This window comes from Aythya fuligula, chromosome 17, assembly GCF_009819795.1.
Source record: "Aythya fuligula isolate bAytFul2 chromosome 17, bAytFul2.pri, whole genome shotgun sequence".
NCBI lineage: Eukaryota > Metazoa > Chordata > Aves > Anseriformes > Anatidae > Aythya > Aythya fuligula.
In genome coordinates, this window is record NC_045575.1 from 9551640 (window position 1) to 9579369 (window position 27730).

Consider the following 27730-nt stretch of genomic DNA (forward strand, 5'->3'; position numbering starts at 1 on the left):
AGCAGCGGCCACGGACATGTAAAGCTGTGTGAGGGGAAGATGGGGCAATGCGGTGCTGAGACCGGAGGTGTCTGCAACTCACAGCGGTGCTGTGGGAGCTGTGAGCGCTGCGTAGTACCCATAGTACCCGTAGTACCCGCCAGCGCCTGTTTCCCTGCTCTCCCTGTCTGCTTGGTTACATGAGTGCAGGGCCCTGTCTGAGGCAAGGGGCTGCGTGCGAGTGCTTTGCGCCTGGGTGCTGCCACGTGTCCTCGGCACGAGGCCAGGGACAACCCCCCTGTGCCTGCGGTGGAGGGGCCGGGCGGGGAGGTGGGGATCGAGGCGCGGGACGTGGCCGAGAGCGAGGGGCCGTATTTGCATGGAGGGGCCGTGCTGCGGCCGGGCAGGGGTTTAAGAGGGAGTCGGGGTCCGCGGCACAGCCCCGTCGGCGTGGGGACGTGCAGCTGGTGGGATCTCGCCATGGCCTGGGCCCCTCTCCTCCTCGCGGTGCTCGCCCACACCTCAGGTGCCCTGGACACACTCGCTGCGCCCGGCCGGGACCTTTGGGCTGCTGCGCGCTGAGGGCTGTGCGTGTGGGGCACTCGCTGACCCCGTTTTCTCCCCTCTCTTGTCTCCCTCTCCAGGTTCTCTGGTCCAGGCAGCGCTGACTCAGCCGGCCTCAAAGTCGGTGAACCCAGGAGACACCGTGCAGATTACCTGCTCCGGGAGTAGCAACTACTATGGCTGGTACCAGCAGAAGACCCCTGGCAGTGCTCCTGTCACCGTGATCTATGGTGACAGCAACAGACCCTCGGGCATCCCTTCTCGATTCTCTGGTTCTGCATCTGGCTCCACAGCCACATTAACCATCACTGGGGTCCAAGCCGAGGACGAGGCCGTCTATTACTGTGGGAGCTACGACAGCAGTGCTAGTGCTGACACAGTGACATAGCGCAATGGGGAAGTGATACAGAAACCTCCTGCCATCACAGGAGCAGCTGGCTCCCTGCTGTCCCCTTAGATGGTGGCACAGGTCTCCGTTTCAGCACTTGCCTTGGGGCCCAGTGCTGCAGGTGGCCGTGGCTGCTGTCCCTGCTCTGCCCTCCCGCAAAGCCCCAGGGCTGTGCCCATCCCTCAGGGACAGGATGGCCCCAGCAGCCCCGTCCCTGTCCCATGCTGCAGGACCCAGCTGCTGGGAGTACCAAGAGCTATGGCTGGTAATCGTACAAGACCCCTGGCACTGACCCTGTCACCATGATCTATGATAGCATAAAGAAAAACTCTGGCATCCCTTCATGACTGTCTGGTTCCAAATCTGGCACCACAAACACGTTAACCATCACTGTGGTCCAAGCTAAGGATAAGGCTGTCTATTACTGTGGTGCCTGGGACGGCTGCAGTGATGTCAGTGCATATGGGGCACTCACAGAGCCCCGTTTTCTCCCCTCTCTTCTCTTCCTCTCCAGGTTCCCTGGTCCAGGCAGTGCTGAGTCAGCCGGCCACAAAGACGGCGAACCTGGGAGACACCGTGCAGATCACCTGTTCGGGGGGTAGCGACTACTATGGCTGGTACCAGCAGAAGACCCCTGGCAGTGCTCCTGTCGCCACAATCTATAGTGACACCAACAGATCCTTGGGCATCCCTTCACGATTCTCTGGTTCCAAATCTGGCTACACGGCCACATTAACCATCAGTGAGGCATAAGATGAGGAGAAGGCCGTCTATTACTGTGCTAGCTGGGACAGCAGTACTAGTGCTGGTATAGTGACACAGGGTAATTTGGAAGTGAGGGACAGGCCACAGGTAGAAATGGAGGCTTTTTGCCCTTGACCCTCAGGGCTGAGCAGGGCTTTGGCGATGTGACATGTTCCGGGCCCCTCTGCATTACCAGAACTGTGAGTTTCATGAATCACTGAGCCCCATTTTTTCCCCTCTCTCCTCTCTGTCTCTAGGTTCCCTGTTCCAGGCAGCACTGACTCAGCCGGATTCAAAATCAATGAACCAAGGAGAAAAAACAAAACAAAAGAACAATTATGTTGCACACAGTATCTGGGAGAGTGTGTGGAGTGATGAACAGCCTTGCAGGCACCAAGGTCAGTGAAGAAGGAGGGCAAGAGGTGCTACAGGCTCCAGAGCAGACGTCCCCTGTGGCCTGTGGAGAGACCATGGTGCAGCAGGCCGCCCCCCTGCAGCCCATGGAGTACCACAGTGGAGCAGGTTCCACGCTGCAGCCCGTGGAGAAGAACATGGTGGAGCAGGTGGACCTGCCCCGGTGCAGGCTGTGGCCTGTGAAGGACCCCTGCCAGAGCAGATTCCGGGCCGGAGCTGTACCCGTGGAGAGGAGCCCACACAGGAGCAGGTGATGTGGCAGGACCTGCTGCCCCTGGGGGACCCAGGTTGGAGCAGTTTGCTCCTGAGGGATGGACCCCATGGTACGGACCCATAGCTGGAGCAGTTCTGGAAGAGCTGCTGCCTGTGGGCAGCCCACACTGGTTCAGTTCATCAAGGACTGAATCCCGTGGGAGGGACCCCACAGCACAGGGGACGAGAGTGACCGAGAAGGAGTGGCGGAGAAGCGCTATAGACTGACCATAACCCCCGTTCCTCTGTTCCACTGCGCTGCTTGGGGGTGGAGGTGGAAGAGAGCGGATGGGGGGAAGATCACAGAATCACAGAATCACAGAATCACAGAATCATAGAATCACAGAATCACAGAACTGTAGGGGTTGGAAGGCTCCTCGAAAGATCATTGGGTCCAACCCCCCTGCCAAAGCAGGTTCCTCAGAGCAGGCTGCCCAGGTAGGTGTCCAGACAGGCCTTGAACATCTCCAGAGAAGGAGCCTCCACAGTCTCCCTAGGCAGTCTGTTCCAATGCTCCATCACCCTCACCGTGAAGAAGTTCTTTTGCATGTCAGTGCGGAACTTCCTGTGCTCTAACTTGCAGCCATTGCCCCCTGTTCTATCCCCATAAACCACTGAGAAGAGGTTGGCTACATCCTTCTGTCCCCCACCCCTCAGATATTTATATACACTGAGGAGATCCCCTCTCAGTCTTCTCTTCTCCAGGCTGAACAGACCCAGGTCTCTCAGCCTTTCTTCATAGGGAAGATGCTCCAGCTCCCATATCATCTTTGTGGCCCTCCGCTGGACTCTTTCCAGGAGATCCCTGTCTTTCTTGTACCGGGGAGCCCAGAACTGGACACAGTACTCCAGGTGAGGCCTGACCAGGGCAGAGTAGAGGGGGAGGATCACCTCCCTTCACCTGCTGGACACGCTCCTTCTAATGCACGCCAGGATCCCATTGGCCCTCTTGGCCACAAGGGCACAGTGCTGGCTCATGGTCAACCTGTCGTCCACCAGGACCCCCAGGTCCTTCTCCTCAGAGCTCCTCTCCAGCAGGTCATCCCCCAGCCTGTACTGATACTTCGGGCTGTTCCTTCCCAGGTGCAGGACTCTACACTTGCTCTTATTAAATCTCATTTGGTTTCTTCCTGCCCATCTCTCCAGCCGGTCCAGGTCTCGCTGAATGGCAGCACAGCCTTCTGGCGTGTCGGCCACTCATCCCAGCTTTGTGTAATCGGCATACTTGCTGAGGGCAGTGCGTGTGGGGCACTCACTGAGCCCTTTTTCTCCCCTCTCTCCTTTCCCTCTCCAGGTTCCCTGGTCCAGGCAGCGCTGACTCAGTCGGACCCAAAGTCGGTGAACCCAGGCGACACCGTGCAGATCACCTGCTCCGGGAGTAGCAACTACTATGGCTGGATCCAGCAGAAGACCCCTGGCAGTGCCCCGGTCACCGTGATCTATGACAACACCAAGAGACCCTCGGGCATCCCCTCACGATTCTCTGCTTCCACATCTGGCTCCGTGTTCACGTTAACCATCACTGGGGTCCAAGCCAAGGACGAGGCCATCTATTACTGTGCGAGCAGCTACAGTAGTGATGGATTTAAATTGAAACAGTGACATAGTGCAATGGGGAAGTGATACAAAAACCTCCTACCATTGCAGGAGAAGCTGGCTCCCTGCTGTCCCGTCAGATGGTGGCGCAAGTCCCTGACTCAGCACTTCCCTTAGGGCCCAGTGCTGCCGGTGGCCATGCCTGCTGTCCCTGCTCTGCCCTACAAAAGAGTCCTAAGGCTGTGCCTATCCCTCAGGGACGGGATGGCTGCAGCAGCCCCATCCCTGACCCACGTTGCAGGACCCAGCTGCTGGGAGGAGCAACAGCTACAGGTGGTAACAGCAGAAGACACAGGCACTGGCCCTGTCACCATGATCTACCACAACAACAAGAGACCCCTGGAAGCCCTTCATGGTTCTCTGTTTCCACATCTGGCACCACAAACACGTTAACCATCACTGGGGTCCAAGCCGAGGACAAGGCCGTCTATTTCTGTGGTGCCTGGGATGGCTGCGCTGGTCACGGCGAGTCCCAGCAATGGGGAAGTGAGAGGCCAAGCTGCTGTGGTACCAGGGCCCCTCGGGTGCCTGCTGCTGCAGCTTGGGCCTGGTGTAGGGCCAGGAAATGCCCCCATGAGCTGGGTCCTGCTGTGTGGCACGTGCCCCGTTCCTGCACAACCCCTCTGTGCTGCCTGCAGGAGCCAGGGCAGAGGAGCAGCAGAGTAAGGGGGAAGCGCAGGTGCTGGGGCTGGGGAAAGCCCCAGACGGCTGGGGCTGGCGCTGAGCTGGAGATCGTCTCCTCCCACCCTGCTCCACGCTGGGCCGGCTGCTGCCGCCTGCCCAGGGCCTGTCCCGTCTTGGTGTGAAGGCCTCCAAGATGGAGGCTCGGCACTGTGGTGGTTTTACTCGAGCGGACAGCCGAGCCCCACCACAACCGCTGTCTCAGCCCCCCGCCGCTTCAAAGAGGAAGGGGGAGAAATTACAACGCGAAGAGCTCGAGGTTTGAGATGAGAGTGATTTCACAGAATCATAGAATATCCCGAGTTGGAAGGGACCCGTGAGGATCAAGTCCAACTCCTGGCACCGCACAGGTCTACCCAAAAGTTTAGACCATGTCATTAAGTGCACAGCCCAAACGCTTTTGGAATTCAGACAGGCTTGGTGCAGTGACTACGTCCCTGGGGAGCCTGCTGCAGTGTGCAACCACCCTCTCGGTGAAGAACCTCTTCCTGATGTCCAGCCTAAACGTCCCCTCCCTCAGCTTAACACTGTTACAGCAGGTCCTATCACTGGTGTTTACAGAGAATAGGTCACCTGCCTCTCCACTCCTGCTCAAGAGGAAGTTGTAGACTGCAATGAGGTCCCCCCTCAGCCTCCTCTTCTCCAGGCTGAACAGGCCCAGCTCCATCAGCCGCTCCTCACACGTCTTCCCCTCTAGGCCCTTCACCATCTTCGTCGCCCTCCTCTGGATGCCCTCCAACAGTTTAATGTCCTTTGTGTACTGTGGTGCCCAGAACTACACACAGTACCCGAGATGAGGCCGTACCAGCGTAGAGTGGAGCAGGAGAATCACCTCCCTTGACCGACTGGCGATGTTGTGCTTGATGTATCTCAGGATAGGGTTCTCCCTCCTGGCTACCAGGAAGAGGCACATATTGATAGGACAAGGGGTGATGGTGTTAAACTCATAGCAGGCAGATTTAGAGTAGATACCAGGAAGGAATTGTTCACTCAATGGCGGTGAGGCTCTGCAACAGGCTGCCCAGAGAAGCTGTGGCTGCCCCATCCCTGAAGAGCCCAAGGCCAGACTGGACGGGCCTTTGGGACACCCAGTGTGGTGGGAGGTGGCGTGCCCATGGCAGGGGGCTGGGAAAGGTGGGCGGTAAGGTCCCTTCCCACCCAAACCATGCGGTGATTCCGTGATACCTAGTTTGTCAGACTGTGCCCATTGCCTCTAATGCCTGTTGCCTCCGGGAAGCGCCTGGCTCCATTTCCTTGGTGCCCCGGCAGGAGCGGTCCCTCAGCTAAGACACCTGCTGGCCTCTTGCTCTCGGGGCTGACAAAAGCCAGCTGTCCCCATGAGAGCGGTGGTCTGAGCCCTACGCCATCCTCGGGGCTCCTGCTAACGCAGCCGCGGCCACTGGGGGCCTCCTTAACCCAAGGCACTTTGCTGGCCCCGGTGTGCTGGGGGTCCTGCCAGTCCCTGGGGCCTCTTCTGTTGAGCTGCTGCCACCTGCTCAGCCCGTGTGCCTGGGCAGGCACAGGCTGTGTTGGGGAAAAGCAGCAGCGGCCACGGACATGTAAAGCTGTGTGAGGGGAAGATGGGGCAATGCGGTGCTGAGACCGGAGGTGTCTGCACCTCACAGCGGTGCTGTGGGAGCTGTGAGCGCTGCGTAGTACCCATAGTACTCGTAGTTCCCGCCAGCCCCTGTGTCCCTGCTCTCCCTGGCTGCTTGGTTACATGAGTGCAAGGCCCCGTCTGAGGCAAGGGGCTGTGTGCGAGTGCTTTGCGCCTGGGTGCTGCCACGTGTCCCCTGCACGAGGCCGGGGACAACACCCCTGTGCCTGCGGTAGAGGGGCCGGGCGGGGAGGTGGCGAGCGAGGTGCGGGACGTGGCCGAGAGCGCGGGGCCGCATTTGCATGGAGGGGCTGTGCTCCGGCCGGGCGGGGGTTTAAGAGGGTGTCGGGGTCCGCGGCACAGCCCTGTCGGTGTGGGGACGCGCAGCTGGTGGGATCTCGCCATGGCTGGGCCCCTCTCCTCCTCGCGGTGCTCGCCCACACCTCAGGTGCCCTGGACACACTCGCTGCGCCCGGCCGGGACCTTTGGGCTGCTGCGAGCTGAGGGCTGTGCATGTGGGGCACTCGCTGATCCCTTTTACTCCCCTCTCTCCTCTCCCTCTCCAGGTTCCCTGGTCCAGGCAGCAACTACTCAGCCGGCTTATAAGACAGCGAACCCAGGAGACAACGTGGAGATCACCTGCTCCGGGGGTAGCGCTGATAGTAATGGCAAATATTGGTATGGCTGGTACCAGCAGAAGACCCCTGGCACTGGCCCTGTCACCGTCATCTATAGCAATGACAAGAGACCCTCAGGCATCCCTTCAAGATTCTCTGCGTCCACATCTGGCTCCACAAACACGTTAACCATCACAGGGGTCCAAGCCGACGACGAGGCCGTCTATTACTGTGGTAGCTGGGACAGCAGTGCTAGTGCTGGCACAGTGACACAGAGCAATGGGGAAATGATACAAAAACCTTCTGCCATCGCATGAGCAGCTGGCTCCCTGCTGTCCTCTTGGAGGGTCGCACAAGTCCCCATCACAGCACTTCCCTTGGGGCCCAAACCTGAAGGTGGCAGTGCCTGCTGTCCCTGATCTACCCTCCAAAAGAGCCCTAAGGCTCTGCCCATCCCTCAGGGACGGGATGGCCCCAGCAGACCCATCCCTGCCCCATGCTGCAGGACCCAGCTGTTGGGAGTAGCCTCAGCTACGGCTGGTACCAGCACAAGACCTCTGGCACAGTCCCTATCTCCGTGATCTATAGTAATACAACAGTCCCTCGGGCATGCCTACACGATTCTCTGATTCCATATCTGGCACCACAAACACGTTAACTATCACTGGGGTCCAAGCCGAGGACGAGGCCGTCTATTTCTGTGGTGACTGGGATGGCAGTACTAAATTGTCACAGTGACATAGAGCAATGGGGAAGTGATACAAAAACCTCCTACCATCACAGGAGCAGTTGTCTCCCTGCTGTCCCCTCAGATGGTGGCACAGGTCTCCATCTTAGCACATGCCTTGGGGCCCAGTGCTGCCGGTGGCCGTGCCTGCTGTCCCTGCTCTGCCCTCCAAAAGAGTCCCAAGGCTGTGCCTATCCCTCAGGGACGGGATGGCCCCAGCAGCCCCATCCCTGACCCATGTTGCAGGACCCAGCTGCTGGGAGGAGCAACAGCTACAGGTGGTACCAGCAGAAGACACAGGCACTGGCCCTGTCACCGTGATGTACCACAACAACAAGAGACCCCTGGAAGCCCTTCATGGTTCTCTGTTTCCACATCTGGCACCACAAACACGTTAACCATCACTGGGGTCCAAGCCGAGGACGAGGCCGTCTATTTCTGTGGTGCCTGGGATGGCAGCGCTGGTCACGGCGAGTCCCAGCAATGGGGAAGTGAGAGGCCAAGCTGCTGTGGTACCAGGGCCCCTCGGGTGCCTGCTGCTGCAGCTTGGGCCTGGTGTAGGGCCAGGAAATGCCCCCGTGAGCTGGGTCCTGCTGTGTGGCACGTGCCCCGTTCCTGCACAACCCCTCTGTGCTGCCTGCAGGAGCCAGGGCAGAGGAGCAGCAGAGTAAGGGGGAAGCGCAGGTGCTGGGGCTGGGGAAAGCCCCAGACGGCTGGGGCTGGCGCTGAGCTGGAGATCGTCTCCTCCCACCCTGCTCCACGCTGGGCCGGCTGCTGCCGCCTGCCCAGGGCCTGTCCCGTCTTGGTGTGAAGGCCTCCAAGATGGAGGCTCGGCACTGTGGTGGTTTTACTCGAGCGGACAGCCGAGCCCCACCACAACCGCTGTCTCAGTCCCCCGCCGCTTCAAAGAGGAAGGGGGAGAAGTTACAACACAATGAGCTTGAGGTTGAGATGAGAATTGTTTAATTGCAGAGAAAGGGAATGGCAAATAAATGAAAGAAATGAATCAACACGGCCACACAAAAGCACAGAGAGAAAGGAAAAATATTATCCCCTACTTCCCCTCAATGAGAGATGTTCATCCACATCCTGGAAAGCAGGGCCTCAAAATGCGTAGCGGTTGTTCAGGACGACAGTCCCCTCCCCACCAGAGCCCCCTGTTTTTTGCTGAGTGAGACATCAGGAGCTATGGGATATCCCTTTGGTTGGGTTAGGTCAGCTGCCCTGGCGATGTCCCCTCCCTATCCCTTGCCCACCCCAAGCCTGCTGGCTCTTGGGGGCTTGGAGGGAGTCCTGATGCTGTGCCAGCACTACGCAGCAAGAGGCATCACACTGGAGTGATACCAGTGCTGTTTCTGCTGCGAGTGCAGAGCACAGCACTGTGTGGGCTGCTGCAGGGAAAGGTGACTCCAGCCCAGACAGACCCAACACAGGCAGCTCTTCTGGATAGGCATTGCAAGCGTTTCACGGGCCTCACAGCAAAAAGGCTTTTTACTCCATTGGACAGAGTTTTACCAAAATGATCGGCAGGCTGGAGCACTTCTCCTGCAAGGAAAGGCTGAGGGAGCTGGGCTTGTTTAGCTTGGAGAAGAGAAAGCTCTGGGGAGGCCTTGTTGCGGCCTTTCAGCATTTGGGGGCGACTTATAGGAAATATGCAGGTAGACATTTTAGAGGGGCATGTAGTGATAGGACGAGGTGTTAAACTCATAGCAGGCAGATTTAGGGTAAATACCAGGAAGGAATTGTTCACTCAATGGCGGTGAAGCTCTGCAACTGGCTGCCCAGAGAAGCTGTGGCTGCCCCATCCCTGAAGAGCCCAAGGCCAGGCTGGACAGGCCTTTGGGACACCCAGTGTGGTGGGAGGCGGTGTGCCCATGGCAGGGGGCTGGGGAAGGTGGGCGGTAAGGTCCCTTCCTACCCAAACCATGCGGTGATTCCGTGATACCCCGTTTATCAGCCTGTGCCCGTTGCCTCTCGTGCCTGTTGCCTCCGGGAAGCGCCTGTCTCCATTTCCTTGGTGCCCCTGCAGGAGCGGTCCCTCAGCTAAGACACCTGCTGGCCTCTTGCTCTCGGGGCTGACAAACGCCAGCCGTCGCCGTGCGAGCGGCACTCTGAGCCCTTCGCCATCCTTGGGGCTCCTGCTAACGCAGCCGCGGCCACTGGCGGCTTCCTTAACCCAAGGCACTTTGCTGGCCCCGCTGTGCTGGGGGTCCTGCCAGTCCCTGGGGCCTCTTCTGTTGAGCCGCTGCCACCTGCTCTGCCCCTGTGTGCCTGGGCAGGCACCGGCTGTGTTGGGGAAAAGCAGCAGCGGCCACGGACATGTAAAGCTGTGTGAGGGGAAGATGGGGCAATGCGGTGCTGAGACCGGAGGTGTCTGCACCTCACAGCGGTGCTGTGGGAGCTGTGAGCGCTGCGTAGTACCCGTAGTACCCATAGTACCCGCCAGCGCCTGTGTCCATGCTCTCCCTGGCTGCTTGGTTACATGAGTGCAGGGCCCCGTCTGAGGCAAGGGGCTGTGTGCGAGTGCTTTGCGCCTGGGTGCTGCCACGTGTCCCCAGCACGAGGCCGGGGACAACCCCCCTGTTTCTGCGGTAGAGGGGCCGGGCGGGGAGGTGGCTAGTGAGGTGCGGGACGTGGCCAAGAGCGCGGGGCCGCATTTGCATGGAGGGGCTGTGCTCTGGCCGGGCGGGGGTTTAAGAGGGAGTCGGGGTCCGTGGCACAGCCCTGTCGGCGTGGGGACTCGCAGCTGGTGGGATCTCGCCATGGCCTGGGCCCCTCTCCTCCTCGCGGTGCTCGCCCACACCTCAGGTGCCCTGGACACACTCGCTGCGCCCGGCCGGGACCTTTGGGCTGCTGCGCGCTGAGGGCTGTGCGAGTGGGGCACTCGCTGAGCCCATTTTCTCCCCTCTCTCCTCTCCCTCTCCAGGTTCCCTGGTCCAGGCAGCAACTACTCAGCCGGCTTATAAGACGGTGAACCCAGGAGACAACGTGGAGATCACCTGCTCCGGGGGTAGCGCTGATAGTAATGGCAAATATTGGTATGGCTGGTTCCAGCAGAAGACCCCTGGCACTGGCCCTGTCACCGTCATCTATAGCAACGACAAGAGACCCTCAGGCATCCCTTCAAGATTCTCTGCGTCCACATCTGGCTCCACAAACACGTTAACCATCACAGGGGTCCAAGCCGACGACGAGGCCGTCTATTACTGTGGTGACTACAATGCTGGTTTTAAATAGACACAGTGACACAGAGCAATGGGGAAATGATACAAAAACCTCCTGCCATCACAGGAGCAGCTGGCTCACTGCAGTCCCCTCAGACGGCAGAGGTCAGTGACTCAGCAATGCCCTTGGGGCCCAGTGCTGCACGTGGCTGAGGATGGTCTCTCTGCTCTACCCTCCCGCAGAACCCCAGGGCTATACCCATCCTTAAGGAATGGGATGGCCTCAGAATCCCTGTCCCTGCCCCAAACTCTCTTTAGGTACCTCTGTGCTCCCAGGCTGCTCCCCGGGCCCTGATGGCTGCCTCCCTGCCCGGCTACAGCCACTGCCCTGGGGCATCACTGCAGGGACTCAGCCTTCTGAAAGCACCAAGAGACCACAATGTGTGGATCACTAAAGAGCCAGGTCAAAGCTTCACCTTCAGACCATGACAGGGGAAGTTTTGTGTGGATGCTGTACGAGGCTGCAGGGGCAGCTCAAGGCTGGCCGTTTTCTGCTCCATCATGCCCCACAAGGACAGACCCCTGAGCTGCTGCAGCACTGGCTGTGTTTGCCCAGTGCCACAGCTTTGGGCACATGCTGGGTCTGTGCAGGATCTCCAGCCTGCCCCTGGGGGACCTGGGCAGCCCCTGGCCCTGGTTCCTGCCCCAGCCACATCCTCAGGGCCAAAAGGACTGCCCAGGACCCTCATATTGTCCTCATCCTGCTCCCTAACCCCAGCACCGGGGTACCTCTGGGTGTGAGGGTGAGGGCTCCTGCACATCACCGGTTCCTGAATGTCCTGTGTAGGGACATTTGCTGCATTCCTGTGAGCATGCTGGGGCAGAGGGATAAGGGATCTGTGGGGGAAGTTAGAGGGGCATGGGTGCAGTCCTGTCCACAGCCCTGTTCCCAGGACCTTGGTACACTGTGGGAGGGATGGGCAGAGCAGCACTGAGCACCCTGCAGCCCTGGGGGAGATCTGCACTTTGCTAACAGCCCCACTCCCTGCCCCACGTGCTGTTGCCCTTGCCTTCTGCATGTCAAGCTGCTCGGTTCTCTGGGGTTGCAGATACCAACCAGATGAGGAGCTAGGAAGCAAGGAAGCAGGGGCTGTGCTGCGGCCCTTTCCCAGCCCCCTGGGACAGGCTTTCCCCATGGCAGAGCCCAGTTTGGTGCCATCAGACCCTGTGGATGCTCCCCATTGCAGTTCTCTGGCAAGGATTAGTCCTTCCAGCCCAGCACGGGCACTGTCTCCTCAGCCGTGTGGTCCCCTTGGCCCCTCCATTCCAGCTCTCCCTGGCTGTTTGACCTCGTAGCCACAGGAGCTGGGGCGGGGGCTCCATGTGCACCACTTCTGGGCCTGGGTGCTGCCACGTGTCCCCAGCACAAGGCTGGGGACAATCCCCCTGTGCCTGCGGTGGAGGTGGGAAGCGAGGCGCGGGACGTGGCCAAGAGCGCGGGGCCGCATTTGTATGGAGGGGCTGTGCTGCGGCCGGGCGGGGGTATAAGAGGGAGTCGGGGTCCACAGCCCCTGACAGCCCCCTCCCCCGTTTATTGCTGAGTGAGACATCAGGAGCTATGGGATATCCCTTTGGTTGGGTTAGGTCAGCTGCCCTGGCGATGTCCCCTCCCCATGCCTTGCCCACCCCAAGCCTGCTGGCTCTTAGGGGCTTGGAGGGAGTCCTGATGCTGTGCCAGCACTATGCAGCAAGAGGCACAACACTGGAGTGATACCAGTGCTGTTTCTGCTACGAGTGCAGAGCACAGCACTGTGTGGGCTGCTGCAGGGAAAGGCGACTCCAGCCCAGACAGACCCAACACAGGCGGCTCTCTGGGACAGGCATTGCATGCGTTTCACGGGCCTCGCAGCAAAAGGGCTTTTTGCTCCATTGGACAGAGTTCGACCAAAACGATCAGCGGGCTGGAGCACCTCTCCTGCAAGGAAAGGCTGAGGGAGCTGGGCTTGTTTAGCTTGGAGAAGAGAAAGCTCTGGGGAGGCCTTGTTGCGGCCTTTCAGCATTTGGGGGCGACTTATAGGAAACAAGGAGACAGATATTTTAGAGGGGCACGTAGTGATAGGACAAGGGGTGATGGTGCTAAACTGATACAAGGCAGATTTAGAGTAGATATCAGGAAGGAATTGTTCACTCAATGGCGGTGAGGCTCTGCAACAGGCTGCCCAGAGAAGCTGTGGCTGCCCCATCCCTGAAGAGCCCAAGGCCAGGCTGGACGGGCCTTTGGGACACCTGGTGTGGTGGGAGGCGGCGTGCCCATGGCAGGGGGCTGGGAAAGGTGGGCGGTAAGGTCCCTTCCCACCCAAACCATGCGGTGATTATGTGATTCCTAGTTTGTCAGCCTGTTCCCGTTGCCTCTCGTGCCTGTTGACTCCGGGAAGCGCCTGTCTCCATTTCCTTGGTGCCCCTCCAGGAGCGGTCCCTCAGCTAAGACACCTGCTGGCCTCTTGCTCTCGGGGCTGACAAACGCCAGCCATCCCTGTGCGAGCGGCACTCTGAGCCCTTCGCCATCCTTGGGGCTCCTGCTAACGCAGCCGCGGCCACTGGCGGCCTCCTTAACCCAAGGCACTTTGCTGGCCCCGGTGTGCTGGGGGTCCTGCCAGTCCCTGGGGCCTCTTCTGTTGAGCCGCTGCCACCTGCTCTGCCCCTGTGTGCCTGGGCAGGCACCGGCTGTGTTGGGGAAAAGCAGCAGCGGCCACGGACATGTAAAGCTGTGTGAGGGGAAGATGGGGCAATGCGGTGCTGAGACCGGAGGTGTCTGCACCTCACAGCGGTGCTGTGGGAGCTGTGAGCGCTGCGTAGTACCCATAGTACCCGTAGTACCCGCCAGCCCCTGTGTCCCTGCTTTCCCTTGCTACTTGGTTACATGAGTGCAGGGCCCCGTCTGAGGCAAGGGTCTGTGTGCGAGTGCTTTGCGCCTGGGTGCTGCCACGTGTCCCCAGCACGAGGCCAGGGACAACACCCCTGTGCCTGCGGTAGAGGGGTCGGGCGGAGAGGTGGCTAGTGAGGTGCGGGACGTGGCCAAGAGCGCGGGGCCGCATTTGCATGGAGGGGCCGTGCTGCGGCTGGGCGGGGGTTTAAGAGGGAGTCGGGGTCCGCAGCACAGCCCCGTCCGCGTGGGGACGCGCAGCTGGTGGGATCTCGCCATGGCTGGGCCCCTCTCCTCCTCGCGGTGCTCGCCCACACCTCAGGTGCCCTGGACACACTCGCTGCGCCCGGCCGGGACCTTTGGGCTGCTGCGCGCTGAGGGCTGTGCGAGTGGGGCACTCGCTGAGCCCATTTTCTCCCCTCTCTCCTCTCCCTCTCCAGGTTCCCTGGTCCAGGCAGCAACTACTCAGCCGGCTTATAAGACAGTGAACCCAGGAGACAACGTGGAGATCACCTGCTCCGGGGGTAGCGCTGATAGTAATGGCAAATATTGGTATGGCTGGTTCCAGCAGAAGACCCCTGGCACTGGCCCTGTCACCGTCATCTATAGCAACGACAAGAGACCCTCAGGCATCCCTTCAAGATTCTCTGCGTCCACATCTGGCTCCACAAACACGTTAACCATCACAGGGGTCCAAGCCGAGGACGAGGCCATCTATTACTGTGGGGGCTACTACAGTAGTGATGGTTTTAAATTGACACAGTGACACAAAGCAATGGGGAAGTGATACAAAAACCTTCTGCCATTGCAGGAGCAGCTGGCTCCCTGCTGTCCCATCAGATGGTGGCGCAGGTCCCTGACTCAGCTACAGCCTCCCAGCCCAGATAGAGCCGCTGCCCTGGGGCATCACTGCAGGGACTCAGCCTGCAGAAAGCACCAGGAGACCAGAATGTGTGGATCGCTAAATTTTGGTATGGCTGGTACCAGCAGAAGACCCCTGGCACTGGCCCTGTCACTGTCATCTATAGCAACGACAAGAGACCCTCGGGCATCCCTTCTCAATTCTCGGCTTCCACATCTGGCTTCACAAACACGTAAACCATCGCTGGGGTCCAAGCCAAGGACGAGGCCGTCTATTTCTGTGGTGCCTGGGATGGCAGTACTAAATTGTCACAGTGACATAGACCAATGGGGAAGTGATACAAAAACCTCCTACCATCACAGGAGCAGTTGTCTCCCTGCTGCCCCCTCAGATGGTGGCTCAGGTCCCTGACTCAGCACTTCCCTTGTGGCCCAATGCTGCAGGTACCGTGCCTGCTGTCCCTGCTGCCCTCCCACAGAACCCCAGGACACTGCCCATACCTCAGGGATGGGATAACCCCAGCATACCTATCCCTGCCCCATGTTGATGGGCCCAGTTGCTGGGAGGAGCAACAGCTATAGTTGGTACCAGCAGAAGACCGCTGGCACTGGCCCTGTCACCGTGATCTATAGTGAAAGTAAAAGACCCTCAGGCATCCCATTGTGGTTCTCTGGTTCCACATCTGGCACCACAAACACATTAACCATCACTGGGGTCCAAGCTGAGGACGAGGCCGTCTATTTCTGTGGTGCCTGGGATGGCAGCGCTGGGCACGGGGAGTCCCAGCAATGGGGAAGTGAGAGGCCAAGCTGCTGTGGTACCAGGGCCCCTCGGGTGCCTGCTGCTGCAGCTTGGGCCTGGTGTAGGGCCAGGAAATGCCCCCGTGAGCTGGGTCCTGCTGTGTGGCACGTGCCCCGTTCCTGCACAACCCCTCTGTGCTGCCTGCAGGAGCCAGGGCAGAGGAGCAGCAGAGTAAGGGGGAAGCGCAGGGGCTGGGGCTGGCGCTGAGCTGGAGATCGTCTCCTCCCACCCTGCTCCACGCTGGGCCGGCTGCTGCCGCCTGCCCAGGGCCTGTCCCGTCTTGGTGTGAAGGCCTCCAAGATGGAGGCTCGGCACTGTGGTGGTTTTACTCGAGCGGACAGCCGAGCCCCACCACAACCGCTGTCTCAGCCCCCCGCCGCTTCAAAGAGGAAGGGGGAGAAATTACAACGCGAAGAGCTCGAGGTTTGAGATGAGAGTGATTTCACAGAATCATAGAATATCCCGAGTTGGAAGGGACCCGTGAGGATCAAGTCCAACTCCTGGCACCGCACAGGTCTACCCAAAAGTTTAGACCATGTCATTAAGTGCACAGCCCAAACGCTTTTGAAATTCAGACAGGCTTGGTGCAGTGACTACGTCCCTGGGGAGCCTGCTGCAGTGTGCAACCACCCTCTCGGTGAAGAACCTCTTCCTGATGTCCAGCCTAAACGTCCCCTGCCTCAGCTTAACACTGTTACAGCAGGTCCTATCACTGGTGTTTACAGAGAATAGGTCACCTGCCTCTCCACTCCTGCTCAAGAGGAAGTTGTAGACTGCAATGAGGTCCCCCCTCAGCCTCCTCTTCTCCAGGCTGAACAGGCCCAGCACCCTCAGCCGCTCCTCATAGGTCTTCCCCTCTAGGCCCTTCACCATCTTCGTCGCCCTCCTCTGGACGCTGTCCAACAGTTTAATGTCCTTTGTGTACTGTGGTGCCCAGAACTGCACGCAGTACCAGAGGTGAGGCCGCACTAGCGTAGAGTGGAGCAGGAGAATCACCTCCCTTGACCGACTGGAGATGTTGTGCTTGATGCATCCCAGGATAGGGTTGGCCTTCCTGGCTGCCAGGAAGAGGCACATAGTGATAGAACAAGGGGTGATGGTGTGCCCATGGCAGGGGGCTGGGGCCAGGCGGGCTTTAAGGTCCCTTCCCATCCAAACCATGCAATGTTTCTGTGATTCCCCGTTCATCGGACCGTGCCCGTTGCCTCTCGTGCCAGTACCTGTTGCCTCCAGGAAGCGCCTGTCTCTATTTCCTTGGTGCCCCTCCAGGAGCGGTCCCTCAGCTAAGACACCTGCTGGCCTCTTGCTCCTGGGGCTGACAAACGCCAGCCGTCCACGTGCAAGCGGCGCTCTGAGCCCTACGCCATCCTCGGGGCTCCTGCTAACGCAGCCGCGGCCGCTGGGGGCCTCCTTAACCCAAGGCACTTTGCTGGCCCCGGTGTGCTGGGGGTCCTGCCAGTCCCTGGGGCCTCTTCTGTTGAGCCGCTGCCACCTGCTCTGCCCCTGTGTGCCTGGGCAGGCACCGGCTGTGTTGGGGAAAAGCAGCAGCGGCCACGGACATGTAAAGCTGTGTGAGGGGAAGATGGGGCAATGCGGTGCTGAGGCCGGAGGTGTCTGCACCTCACAGCGGTGCTGTGGGAGCTGTGAGCGCTGCGTAGTACCCATAGTACCCGTAGTACCTGCCAGCCCCTGTGTCCATGCTCTCCCTGTCTGCTTGGTTACATGAGTGCAGGGCCCCGTCTGAGGCAAGGGGCTGCGTGTGAGATCTTTGTGCCTGGGTGCTGCCACGTGTCCCCAGCACGAGGCCGGGGACAACCCCTCTGTGCCTACGGTGGAGGGGCTGGGCGGAGAGGTGGGGAGCGAGGCGCGGGATGTGGCCGAGAGCGCGGGGCCACATTTGCATGGAGGGGCTGTGCTACGGCCGCGCGGGGGTTTAAGAGGGAGTCGGGGTCCGCGACACAGCCCCGTCGGCGTGGGGACGCGCAGCTGGTGGGATCTCGCCATGGCCTGGGCCCCTCTCCTCCTCGCGGTGCTCGCCCACACTTCAGGTTCCCTGGACACACTCGCTGCACCCGGCTGGGCCCTTTGGGCTGCTGCGCGCTGAGGGCTGTGCGTATGGGGCACTCGCTGACCCCGTTTTCTCCCCTCTCTCCTCTCCCTCTCCAGGTTCCCTGGTCCAGGCAGCGCTGACTCAGTCGGAGCCGAAGTCGGTGAACCCAGGCGACACCGTACAGATCACCTGCTCCGGGAGTGGTAGCTACTACGGCTGGTTCCAGCAGAAGACCCCTGGCACTGGCCCTGTCACTGTGATCTATGACAATACCAAGAGACCCTCGGGCATCCCTTCACGATTCTCTGCTTCCACATCTGGCTCCGTGTCCACGTTAACCATCACTGGGGTCCAAGCCGAGGACGAGGCCGTCTATTACTGTGCGGGCAGCTACAGTAGTGATGGTTTTAAATTGACACAGTGACATAATGCAATGGGGAAGTGATACAAAAACCTTCTGCCATTGCAGGAGCAGCTAGCTCCCTGCTGTCCCGTCAGATGGTGGCGCAGGTCCCTGACTCAGCTACAGCCTCGCAGCCCAGATACAGCCGCTGCCCTGGGGCATCACTGCAGGGACTCAGCCTGCAGAAAGCACCAGGAGACCAGAATGTGTGGATCACTAAATATTGGTATGGCTGGTACCAGCAGAAGACCCCTGGCACTGGCCCTGTCACTGTCATCTATAGCAACGACAAGAGACCCTCAGGCATCCCTTCTCAATTCTCGGCTTCCACATCTGGCTCCACGAACACGTTAACCATCACTGGGGTTCAAGCCGAAGACGAGGCCGTCTATTTCTGTGGTGCCTGGGACGACAGTACTAAATTGTCACAGTGACATAGGGCAATGGGGAAGTGATACAAAAACCTCCTGTCATCACAGGAGCAGTTGTCTCCCTGCTGTCCCCTCAGATGGTGGCTCATGTCTCCATCTTAGCACATGCCTTGGGGCCCAGTGCTGCCGGTGGCCGTGCCTGCTGTCCCTGCTCTGCCCTCCAAAAGAGTCCCAAGGCTGTGCCTATCCCTCAGGGACGGGATGGCCCCAGCAGACCCATCTCCGACCCATGTTGCAGGACCCAGCTTCTGGGAGGAGCAACAGCTACAGGTGGTACCAGCAGAAGACACAGGCACTGGCCCTGTCACCGTGATGTACCACAACAACAAGAGACCCCTGGAAGCCCTTCATGGTTCTTTGGTTCCACATCTGGCACCACGATGTCGTGGTTTAACCCAGCCGGCAGCTAAACACCACGCAGCCGTTCACTCACCCTTCCCCCTCCCTCTCTGGGACGGGGGAGAGAAATAGAAAGTGAAGCCCGTGAGTTGAGATAAAGACAGTTTAATAACACAGGAAAATAACAATAACAAAATAATAATAACAATAATAATAATAATGATACAATGGTGATAATAGTAAAGTAATAATAATATGTACAAAAAAGTGATGCACAATGCAATTGCTCACCACCTGCTGACCGATGCCCAGCCTAACCAAGCAGTCCAGTCCCCTCCCTCCTGGTAGCCACCCCTATATATTGTTTAGCATGACGTCAGATGGTATGGAATACCCCTTTGGCAGGTTTGGGTCACCTGTCCTGGGTCTGTCCCCTCCCAGCTCTTACTGCACCCCCAGCCTGCCTGTTGGCAGGACAGAGCGAAAGGCTGAGATGTCCTTGCCTTGGTTTTGTTTAAGCACTACTCTGCAACAATTAAAACATCAGGGTGTTAACAGCACTCTTCTCATCCTAAGCCAAAACACAGCATTCCACCAGCCACTAGGAAGAAAATTAATTCTGTTCTAACTGAAACCAGGACACACGAACACGTTAACCATCACTGGGGTCCAAGCCGAGGATGAGGCTGTCTATTTCTGTGGTGCCTGGGATGGCTGCGCTGGTCACGGCAAGTCCCAGCAATGGGGAAGTGAGAGGCCAAGCTGCTGTGGTACCAGGGCCCCTCGGGTGCCTGCTGCTGCAGCTTGGGCCTGGTGTAGGGCCAGGAAATGCCCCCATGAGCTGGGTCCTGCTGTGTGGCACGTGCCCCGTTCCTGCACAACCCCTCTGTGCTGCCTGCAGGAGCCAGGGCAGAGGAGCAGCAGAGTAAGGGGGAAGCGCAGGTGCTGGGGCTGGGGAAAGCCCCAGACGGCTGGGGCTGGCGCTGAGCTGGAGATCGTCTCCTCCCACCCTGCTCCACGCTGGGCCGGCTGCTGCCGCCTGCCCAGGGCCTGTCCCGTCTTGGTGTGAAGGCCTCCAAGATGGAGGCTCGGCACTGTGGTGGTTTTACTCGAGCGGACAGCCGAGCCCCACCACAACCGCTGTCTCAGCCCCCCGCCGCTTCAAAGAGGAAGGGGGAGAAATTACAACGCGAAGAGCTCGAGGTTTGAGATGAGAGTGATTTCACAGAATCATAGAATATCCCGAGTTGGAAGGGACCCGTGAGGATCAAGTCCAACTCCTGGCACCGCACAGGTCTACCCAAAAGTTTAGACCATGTCATTAAGTGCACAGCCCAAACGCTTTTGAAATTCAGACAGGCTTGGTGCAGTGACTACGTCCCTGGGGAGCCTGCTGCAGTGTGCAACCACCCTCTCGGTGAAGAACCTCTTCCTGATGTCCAGCCTAAACGTCCCCTGCCTCAGCTTAACACTGTTACAGCAGGTCCTATCACTGGTGTTTACAGAGAATAGGTCACCTGCCTCTCCACTCCTGCTCAAGAGGAAGTTGTAGACTGCAATGAGGTCCCCCCTCAGCCTCCTCTTCTCCAGGCTGAACAGGCCCAGCACCCTCAGCCGCTCCTCACACGTCTTCCCCTCTAGGCCCTTCACCATCTTCGTCGCCCTCCTCTGGACGCTGTCCAACAGTTTAATGTCCTTTGTGTACTGTGGTGCCCAGAACAGCACACAGTACCATAGGTGAGGCCGCACTAGCGTAGAGTGGAGCAGGAGAATCACCTCCCTTGACTGACTGGAGATGCTGTGCTTGATGCATCCCAGGATAGGGTTGGCCTTCCTGGCTGCCAGGAAGAGGCACATAGTGATAGAACAAGGGGTGATGCTATTAAACTGATAGCAGGCAGATTTAGGGTAGATATCAGGAAAGAATTGTTCACTCAATGGCGGTGAGGCTCTGCAACAGGCTGCCCAGAGAAGCTGTGGCTGCCCCATCCCTGAAGAGCCCAAGGCCAGGCTGGACAGGCCTTTGGGACACCCGGTGTGGTGCGAGGCGGCGTGCCCATGGCAGGGGGCTGGGGAAGGTGGGCGGTAAGGTCCCTTCCCACCCAAACCATGCGGTGATTCTGTGGTTTGTAGTTTGTTAGCCTGTTCCCGTTGCCTCTCGTGCCTGTTGCCTCCGGGAAGCGCCTGTCTCCATTTCCTTGGTGCCCCTGCAGGAGCGGTCCCTCAGCTAAGACACCTGCTGGCCTCTTGCTCTCGGGGCTGACAAACACCAGCCGTCGCCGTGCGAGCGGCGCTCTGAGTCCTTCGCCATCCTCGGGGCTCCTGCTAACGCAGCCGCGGCCGCTGGGGGCCTCCTTAACCCAAGGCACTTTGCTGGCCCCGGTGTGCTGGGGGTCCTGCCAGTCCCTGGGGCCTCTTCTGTTGAGCCGCTGCCACCTGCTCTGCCCCTGTGTGCCTGGGCAGGCACCGGCTGTGTTGGGGAAAAGCAGCAGCGGCCACGGACATGTAAAGCTGTGTGAGGGGAAGATGGGGCAATGCGGTGCTGAGGCCGGAGGTGTCTGCACCTCACAGCGGTGCTGTGGGAGCTGTGAGCGCTGCGTAGTACCCGTAGTACCCATAGTACCCGCCAGCGCCTGTGTCCCTGCTCTCCCTGGCTGCTTGGTTACATGAGTGCAGGGCCCCGTCTGAGGCAAGGGGCTGCGTGCGAGCGCTTTGCGCCTGGGTGCTGTCACGTGTCCCCAGCACGAGGCCGGGGACAACCCCTCTGTGCCTACGGTGGAGGGGCTGGGCGGAGAGGTGGGGAGCGAGGTGCGGGACGTGGCCAAGAGCGCGGGGCCGCATTTGCATGGAGGGGCCGTGCTGCGGCCGGGCAGGGGTTTAAGAGGGAGTCGGGGTCCGCGACACAGCCCCGTCGGCGTGGGGACGCGCAGCTGGTGGGATCTCGCCATGGCCTGGGCCCCTCTCCTCCTCGCGGTGCTCGCCCACACTTCAGGTGCTCTGGACACACTCGCTGTGCCCGGCCGGGCCCTTTGGGCTGCTGCGCGCTGAGGGCTGTGCGAGTGGGGCAATCGCTGAGCCCATTTTCTCCCCTCTCTCCTCTCCTTCTCCAGGTTCCCTGGTCCAGGCAGCGATTACTCAGCCGGCCTCAAAGTCGGCGAACCCAGGCGACACCGTACAGATCACCTGCTCCGGGGGTGGTAGCTACTACGGCTGGTTCCAGCAGAAGACCCCTGGCACTGGCCCTGTCACTGTGATCTATGACAATACCAAGAGACCCTCGGGCATCCCTTCACGATTCTCTGCTTCCAAATCTGGCTCCGTGTCCACGTTAACCATCACTGGGGTCCAAGCCGAGGACGAGGCCGTCTATTTCTGTGGTGACTACAGTAGTGATTTTAAATTGACACAGTGACACAGTGCAATGGGGAAGTGATACAAAAACCTTCTGCCATTGCAGGAGCAGCTGGCTCCCTGCTGTCCCCTCAGATGGCAGAGGTCTGTGACTCAGCACTGCCCTTGGGGCCCATTGCTGCAAGTGACTGTGCCTGGTCTCTCTGCTCTGCCCTCCCACAGATCCCCACCGCTGTGACCATCCCTCAGGGACGGGATTGCTCCAGCAGCCCCGTTCCTGCCCCAAACTGCTCCCTGGTACCCCTGTGCTCCCAGGCTTCTCCCCGGGCCCTGATGTCTTCCTCCCTGCCCGGCTACAGCCACCAACCACAGCCTTTCCTGCATGCAGCAATGCCTGCACCCTTTTGTCTGTCTGTGCACCTGCTGAGGTCCTTTGCCACGTCCATGATGAAGGACCACCTCCCCTGGGATGGCACATCAGGACAGTGCCTGCTGTCCCCCACGCAGCCCACTGAGAAGGAGAGACGGACTTTCAAGATGCATTTTGTTGTCCTTCATTGCTGTCCAGTAAAATGGAACTGAAATCCCATTGACCCCTCAGAAATGCTTAGAAACTACTCATCCAATACAGGTGGTTTCGGCTTCAACTAAATGTTTTGCAGGTAGTTTTGATGACTTTTGTCATTTGCACCAGTGCTTAAGCTTTCGCAGAGGCAAAAGAAACCTCTGAAACAGAAAGTATTTCCAACCACAAAGTCCTCGATGTATCATTTGTTTTCTAGTGACTCAGGAGATTCACCAGCTATGTCTCTTTCTATAACCACTTGCAGAAACCACAGCATTTGAATATTTTTGAGTTCATTTTTAAGTCAGTGCCTTCATTCCAGCTGCTCTGGCTGGGCATCCACATCCCCTGCACATTTTCTTTTCCTCTATGGAATGATGCCGGCAGCTGGGACAGGGCAGTGGTGCTCCAGTGGGGTAAAGCTGGGCCCAGTGACCTCCCACCCCACCACAGTAATAGATGGGGTGGGAGGGATGGTGTACAGCCACCAAAGGCAGGCTGGCCAGGACTGGGGGGGCTGCCCTAAAAGTGGCCAACAAGCAATCGGTATTTGGGAGGTGTCTGAGTGGGGATCTGATGCGTGACTTCAGCCAAGACCTTGGCCAATGGTGGCACAGCTGCTGGATATCCCCTGGGAGAGATGGGGAGGATGCACAAATACCGTCCCCACTCCATGACATGCAGCAGGCAGCTGGGCTTGGCCGCACACAGGGCTGGGCTCCCGCTTGGGCTGCATCTGCGCAGCCGTGCACTGCTGCGGGTGCTTCCTTGGTGGTGGGACCCAGCTGATCGCCCTCCATAAGTCGCTCCGTCTTCACTGACAGTCGTTCCCAGCAAAGGGTGAGTGCCCAGGTTCTTCCTGGCCTTTTTTCATTTGTTTTCAGTTGGTTTTGTTTTTGTCCTCCAACTTGTCTATTTGGTTGTGGTAGCATATCCTCAGTCTGTCGAGCCACACTGAAACATGCTCACGTACCTTTCCCTGATGGGCAGGAAGGTTGCACAGGCTGACTGCTCTGTGCTGCTTGCACAACTCTTTTGGTCCTTTGAAATCTGCAGAGTCCCTGCTGGTCACAACCTGGGCTGCATTATTTGGGTCTTGTTCAACTTGTCTGAGTGCAGGAGCTCCTTGGTAAAGATATATTATAAAGATCTGTTTGCTGGGTGGTGTGGTTACTTAGAGTTATGAAACAGAGCTCTTTCTCCTAAAGAAAGCTCCAGGTGTGCATTATGATTTGATGAGGGAATGTACAGGGGGCTGAAATGGAAGGCTTTGGGTCTGAGCAGACTGGCTGGTCTGGCTGGCCAAGGACAGGAGTGCCTTGGCTAGTGGGGTGCTGGTGACTGGGAGTCCTGCAGACAAGCACATCACATTTCCTCTGGACCTCCTACCTCCAGGGAAGCTCTTTTAGTTTGGCAAATGATCTGTCCACAAAGACTTTGAGTTATTGGCTGAAGGTGATAGGGGCAGCACTGGAAATTTCCTGCAAGGTCCAAAACCCTGCTGGTACAGCCTTGACCATGCTGTGAAGGCTTTCCTCCTAACTCCACGGGGGCAGAACAGCCCCGGCCCTGGACCATCACGTTCCCTGGCATGGCACCTCCCTCCCTGCCTGCCCTGTCCCATCCCTCCTGGGCAAGTCTCTGCTGTCCCTGTGCCCTTCCTTCTCCCTGTGCCCAAATCCCTCCTCTCTGCCCTGCCTTGGGCATCATCCAAATAAACACTGGGCCAGTGCTGCCCCTGCAAACATGTCTTCGAGTCCTTCCTCCTTGGTCAAATATGATCACGCCACCACCATGAGCCATGGCCCTGATCAGCTCGGAGCTGAACTTCTCACTGCCATGTCCTGAGCTCACTGGGTTGGTGAATGTTTCCTTTTCTTAGGTGAGGAGATTCCTCCACACTGCAGCGCTTTGTCTGGGGTCTGTCCCTGTGCTCAGGGGGCCAGGAGCCCTCCCTGGAGGAATGCTCTGGCAGCAGGGATGCTCTGGCAGAGCCAGGGAGTGGAGCAGGAGCCCTCTTGGGTGCTGGGGCTTGCTCCACGGGGGCTGGTTCCATCTCCTGCAGCAAACACAGGAGCACTGAGCATGGCTGCTGCAGGGCCCTGCTGCAGTGGGGGCAAGGGAACAGCCCCAGAGGGGACACGGGGGCACATCTCCTGTCCTGGCCCCAAGCGGCACGAGCGGCTGGGCTCCAGCACCACCACGGGGGCAGCGTGACAACAGCTGGGGACATGAGGAACCTTCATTCCATCACTGCCATCCCATCGTGTCCATCCTGTCACCTCCATCCCATTGTGTCCATTGAGGAACCTCCATTCCATCACTTTCCATCCTGCTGCATCCATCAGGACACCTCCATCCCACCACCTCCATCCTAACATCTCCATGGGACCCAAGACTGCCCCTGCCATGGCGTGGGAGGTTTTTGCATGGCCCTGTATCACTGTGAGGTGTATTTGGGGCCGGGACCATGTTGACCGTCCTGGGTAAGTCGCTGACCTCGCCTCGGTCTTTCATGGCCTGCCATGAAATTGTGACATTTTGTCGATTTTGGGTGATTTGGGGGTTTTTCTCGGACTTGGCGGTGGGCTGGGGTCTGTCGCCGGTGCAGAGACGGGCTCTCAGCGCGTTGTCGCGGGCTGTGTCTTGTCCCGGCGGACTCTGGTGTGCACCACAGAGGACTTGGGGTTATTTTGACAATTGAAAGATTTTAAAATTCGGCCAGAAAATGTGCCTGAGTTCTGTCTCTGCCAGAGACAGAACTTTTCAAAAAATCAGAAAATTTCAGAAAATCAGACTTAGGTTGATAAGAAAGTCAATTTTTGTCTTTGTCAAGAAATTAGTTGATAGTCTTTATTGTTAGACCTTTCCTCTTGTCCTAAGGACTTAGTCCTCAGGACTTAGTCCTCAGGACTAAGTACTTAGACTAAGAGGACTTAGACTAAGTCCTGAAGTTCTTCGTCCCCGGTCCCTTCTTGCCGGGGACCCTGAAGTGGCCCCGGTGCTGTTGGTGAGTCCGGGTGACACTGAAATGACTTGTCCTTGGAAACTGAAATTCAATTTTTCAGAGGTATTGAGCGTGCTGTTCAGGTAAGTGCTGTAAAAAAAATTGTTATTTTGCTAAAAAGCAGACAGGAATAACTTTATTGCTTCTGTGTTCGTAATTTTTAGAAGAAATTAGCCAAAAAAAAAAAAAAATCTGACACAAATCACTCAGCATAAGTCCAAGAAAAGTGTAGTTTACCAGTTTCATCAGCAGAAAAAATTTTAATTGGGGGTTTCTCGTGTAGATAAAGATACAGATTTAGATTTGTGGCTATCGTACATTTCATGAGATAGCCATCTCAGAAAGTACAAATATCCTTTACCAGCCTTTACCATGGTGATTTTTAATTGTACTTATTTCTGAAATGAGTCTGAACATTCCTTAAAGCAGAGCTGGCCAGAAAATTGGCTGCTTCGTCTTTAAAATTTTAATTAAAATTAAAAAAATAGCCACACAACAGGAAAGAAATGGCATTATGGCAACTAACCAGAGTTCTAAAACTGAATCAGATTCAACAAAATATATATGGTTGAAATTGTGTTTGTGTGTGTATATATATGTATAAACATACATATATGTATAAACACATATATGTATATATACATATATGTGTGTATATATATGTATATACATATACATGTGTAAACATATATATGTATATATACATATATATGTGAATATATATACACACATATATATAAAAGATAATGCTTATATAAATATATATAATATACATTTATCATAATCATGTACATAATATATAATACATGTATATGTATATATGATGTATATTGCATAATTTATATATATTATATTAATATATAGTTATATATTTATATATTAATATATCTATATATGTAATATATGTGTGTATCTATGGATAATATATCTTTAATGTGTTTTATCTGAACACAGATCTATAATATATGTGTATATATATATATATACACATAGAGTGTCTATATGTAACACGAGGGTTTACGGATGTGTGTGTGTTTTATACATACAGCCTTATACACACGCACACATACATAGGTGGATGTGTGTGCCCTATCTCTGCCTCCACTGGGGCCGTCAGTGACGCGCTGTGGGTCAGGGTTGATGCCAGCTGGGGTGGAGACGCGCGGCGGGGCTGCTGTGGTGGGGTCTCACGGCCTTCTCCCCCTCTCTTGCAGGCCAGCCCAAGGCGTCTCCCACTGTCCACGTCTTCCCGCCATCCGAGGAGGAGATCAGCTCACACAACAAGGCCACCCTGGTGTGCCTGATGAGCGACTTCTACCCCAGCCCGGTGACGGTGACCTGGAAAGTCAACGGTTCCGACCGGAACAGTGGCGTGGAGACCTCTGCGTCCCAGAGGCAGAGCAACAACCAGTACATGGCCAGCAGCTACCTGACGCTGAGTGCTTCAGACTGGAAGAGCGCCAACTCCGTCGTCTGCCAGGTCACGCACGACGGCAAATCCATCGAGAAGACCCTGAACAAATCCGAGTGCTCGTAACCCCGACGGGGCACAGCCATGAAGACAGTGGCTCCTCACTCTTCCCATCCCTCTTGGCCACTGCTGGTGACAGCAGCCCCCCCTCCTCACCCGGATGTCCCTCTTCATGCCCCCGCCACCCCCCCATGCCTGTCCCCTGCTCCTGTCCCCCTCCGCCGGGTGTCACACGAATAAACACCAACACTGAACTAGCGCTGGCTCTGCATCCGTGTCTCTGTGTCCTTGTGCGCGCCAACTGCCCCGTGCGGAGCGGGGTCAGCCCTGGTGTGGGGAAGGGTTGGGGGGGAAGGCACACACTGGTAGTGCTGGGAGTGCTTGGGGTTCCTGGCTGAGCACTGGGAACACTGATGCACCCCCCTGGCACCTCCTACACCAAAGGCAGGACACTCTGAGGCAGTTTGGGGCAGTCTAAGCACTGTGCTGGCACTGAGAGCTTGGCCATGGCCTTGTCCCTCACTCACTGGCGTCTGGGTGCCGGGTCCCTCACAGGGACTTGCTGCCCTTGCTGCGTGTGCTGGGGACATGGCCAGTGCTGGCTCCGTCCCTGTGTGCTCAGTCATCCCGGTGTCCTGTGGGTGGAGATGCCGGAGTGGCCGCTCACACGTTACGCTGTCCCCGTGCCTCATGCCTGCAGCAGCCTGGTCCCCACACCATGTGCCCCTGTGTGTGTCCCATCCCCATCACGGCCTCAGGGAGGTTTTCCTGTGGCCCCCACAGGGCAGCTCTGGGCAGAGACCC

General features: G+C 57.8%; 1 protein-coding gene across 1 annotated transcript; it reads left to right on the forward strand.

The window, feature by feature from the left end:
• Positions 1 to 459: 459 nt before the first annotated feature.
• LOC116496288 (immunoglobulin lambda-1 light chain-like) lies at positions 460 to 26992 on the forward strand. The gene is made up of 5 exons (XM_032199261.1): positions 460 to 505; positions 624 to 905; positions 1001 to 1012; positions 24899 to 24934; positions 26670 to 26992. Exons 1-5 carry the CDS (start codon positions 460 to 462, stop codon positions 26990 to 26992), a joined length of 699 nt encoding a protein of 232 aa, XP_032055152.1.
• The last annotated feature ends 738 nt before the right edge of the window (positions 26993 to 27730 follow it).